The sequence below is a fragment of the Austrofundulus limnaeus genome, unplaced genomic scaffold (assembly GCF_001266775.1).
Source record: "Austrofundulus limnaeus strain Quisiro unplaced genomic scaffold, Austrofundulus_limnaeus-1.0 Scaffold39, whole genome shotgun sequence".
Lineage (NCBI taxonomy): Eukaryota > Metazoa > Chordata > Actinopteri > Cyprinodontiformes > Rivulidae > Austrofundulus > Austrofundulus limnaeus.
This window is the reverse complement of record NW_013952441.1, coordinates 812,183-815,308: the sequence shown is the minus strand read 5'-3', so window position 1 is coordinate 815,308 and position 3,126 is coordinate 812,183. Positions and strand designations below refer to the sequence as shown.

The 3,126-nt window shown below is 42.3% G+C and overlaps 1 protein-coding gene across 2 annotated transcripts in view; it reads left to right on the top strand.

Moving 5' to 3' along the window:
- The window catches only part of chst15 (carbohydrate sulfotransferase 15), a gene marked incomplete at its 3' end in the record, with an annotated part of 52,382 nt that overhangs the window by 47,307 nt on the left and 1,949 nt on the right, over nucleotides 1–3,126 (top strand). For both annotated transcript variants that reach the window (XM_014007030.1, XM_014007031.1), the window contains 1 exon segment: nucleotides 2,631–2,787. In XM_014007030.1, coding sequence (XP_013862484.1) covers nucleotides 2,631–2,787 — 157 coding nt within the window.

Sequence of the window (3,126 nt, the reverse complement as noted above, 5' to 3'; positions counted from 1 at the left end):
ATAATATATATTTGTTGTCAAAATACATTTTAGTACATATGTTGTTAAAATGAACAGTCCAATGATGATTTTACTGATATGTATATACACCCGAATTTCCCCCCGCGGGACAATAAAGGCTGTTTCTATTCTATTCTAAAGACTGCAAAGGCTGAAAAATCTTAAAGTCTGTATGAAATTGGAGGTAGTTTGAGGATTAAAATTTTTATGCTTTTTAAGCTCAAAAAAGGGGAGTCGTTTTATACGTGATCGTATTATACACGAATAAATACGGTAGGTCTTTAGTTTATAATAGGGTGTGTAGCAGATTGGTGACGTGTAACAATGACCTGGCAGTGTTCTGTATCTTGGTCACACTAGCCTCTTTGGTTGGGTCAGACTTGACAGGTGCCTGAAACTTCGCTTGTAACTCTGTGTGCAGCTTTACAGAGCGACCACTCTCACTCTAACAACAGAGGGAGGGTAAATGCCTCTCTTCAGAGCTGGTGCCTCAGCCCCTAAAGAGAGGCTCTAACACCTTAATAATACTGGACTTCTTTCTGCCTCACTTAGCCACTTCACTGAAGTGCTGCATAAAGGAGTCATTGTTTTTGTGTGTGCCAGGCCCAGCAATAATATCCACAGCAGGGTAGAGGGGTCTTACAAACCTCCTTCCTCTATCAGCATATCCCATTTCCAGCCTTGCTGTGTCTATTTGTTTCTGTCCGTTCCCATCGTCCAAGCACTGTCTCATAGAAGCTGCTCAGCTGCAAAGAAAAAAACTGAGCAACAATAGTCTTTTCATGTTGGACTCGGTGCATTGAGTGCTGCTTAGCGTGCCGCGCTGTTTTGTTTTCCTCTTTAAATAAGTAATCGTTGTAACAGAGGTGGAGTGTGTGCCAAAAGCCCACTCAGTATTCACACCATGCCCTGGGAGAGCCCAGCGAGGCGCAGGCCTGGGGCCAGGATCGCCGCTCCATGATTCTCTTCAACCGGCTGCCAAGTCTCAGCCACTGCGGAGCAGCGGAGGGACACGACGGTCTGGCCCCTTGGTTTGTTTGTCCTGCTCCGGCCTCCTCCTCCTCCTCCCTCCCTCCCTGTGGAGCAAAAACGAGCCCCTTTAATGGACACGGAGACCTTTAAATAAACTTGATCACAGCGTGGATCATGCCAAGCGTCAGCAGCGATCCTGTTTCACATTCACCGTTGTCATCGCAGCAAATAGGGAGGGAGGACGATAAGACTCACCCAAATACATCACAGCTTTACTCCGCAGATAAGAGATTAATGAAGGCCCAGACAGCCTAATGAATCCTGCGTATCATCTCTCAGCACTGCCTGAGAAAGTTTCTGGGCTCAGATTGTTTGAGAAATGACTTTTGGATGGACGCGTAACGCAGCAGTTTTGCTTCACAATTGACAATATGAATATTGTCATTTTGTTGTTTGTGTTTTTGCTTTGGAATCTGTCATTAAATGAACCTGTTGCATGGGCAGCGGGAGTTTGCTCTCGCTGTTAGTCATTGCCTCTGTTTAGCTGCACATATAAGGAAACAAATGTCTCCGACTGGGCAATTTGTCAACATTAGCCGTGTTTCCATCAAACTGTAATGCGAATTTTGAGGGAACTTTTAAAATGTCACCAAAAAGAAAAGAAAAGAAAAACGAAATCCGAATCAGACGTGTTTCGTTTCATCTACTGTTTGGAGTGAATCTATCGCGCTACGCAAAGTGTAATTACATCAGCTGTTAACGTTACGCATGGCTGTAATAAACAGGAAGTAGAAGTCGCAAACTATCAAGGACCACACATCTTGGGACAATGGAGAGAAGTTTTCAGGAATGTGTTGACATCTGGCAAGTTGTAGTTGTTCTGTCATATCAACTAGCATTGGCGATGTTAAGTGCTGTTTGGAGACGTAGAGAAAAATATGTAATTCTTAAGGGAATATCCAGGAAGACGCCGACAGTGGAAACAGCTGATCAGTCATGTGAGGTAAATGTTCGCTATGTCAGAACTTATTCGGTAAATGCGTTTCTATCCTCTTTTTCACATTGTCTTTTTTAGAAAATTTTTAAAAAACACACCTCCAGTTGCAAAATTAATTGAAGTTTTTACATATTTTGCCATTACCATCAACCTTTCCTAAATGCAACACATGTAAAAAAAAAACATTAATGGAAACACGGCTATTGATTATTTTCAAAATGAATGGGAGCTTTTTCGAAAACGGTTGGTTTGTTTGTCAAAATCTAAAGAGATGAGCTGTGTTTTCACAACACAGACACTAACCGACCCAAAGGCCGTGTTCGGACCTGGCACCAGAAGTTGAGCAACATGAAAAACTCCAATCAGTTTAGTCATAGTGGCCTCTGTGGTCAAAAAGCCAAGCTCGAAAACCTTTGAAACAATGAAGTGGGTTGAGTTTTTATGATAAACACAGCCAGATGCAGACCAGGCTCTAAGGATGGAGGGAAAAAATAAAAAAATACCACAACCGCTTCGGAATTTTTTTTGGTTAAAGTCTACAAAAAGCATAACTTGAGTCATGGATATGTTCAGCTACATGTGTCTTTTGTTTTGTCTTAGTGCGACAGCTCTTGTGTGTGTATGTCGTGTTTTGTTCAACCACTGTGGGTGTGTTTCGCAGGAGAAGCCAGCGCCTCCACCATGTGGGACAACAACGCCTGGGTGTATTTCTATGACAACACCACGGAGGGAGAACCTCCCTTCCTCATCCAGGACTTCATCCATGCTCTGCAGCCCGATGCCCGCTTCATCGTCATGCTCAGGGATCCGGTGGAAAGGTGGGGGGACTTTCCACCTCACTAGATGTGTGCTCTAAACATGAAACTGTTGTGGAAAACTACTGTTATTACAGTCTACAGAGTCAGAGACCTTTTAGGTTTATGGTAAACAAAAAAGTTTTTTTTTAGGTGGACATCAAAAATTTCCTCTTGATGTCTATTAGATGTGAGGATGACTTTTTTCATGTTAAACAGATACAGACTTTTTGAAGTGGGGTTTGGGGAAAGGTAATGAACAAGTAACATCTTACCTGTTCTAGATAGGTCTTTGGAAATATTCTAATCCACTCCAGATCTTGTGCAAAATTAAACTTTTTTAAGAAAGTTATTTACTGATAT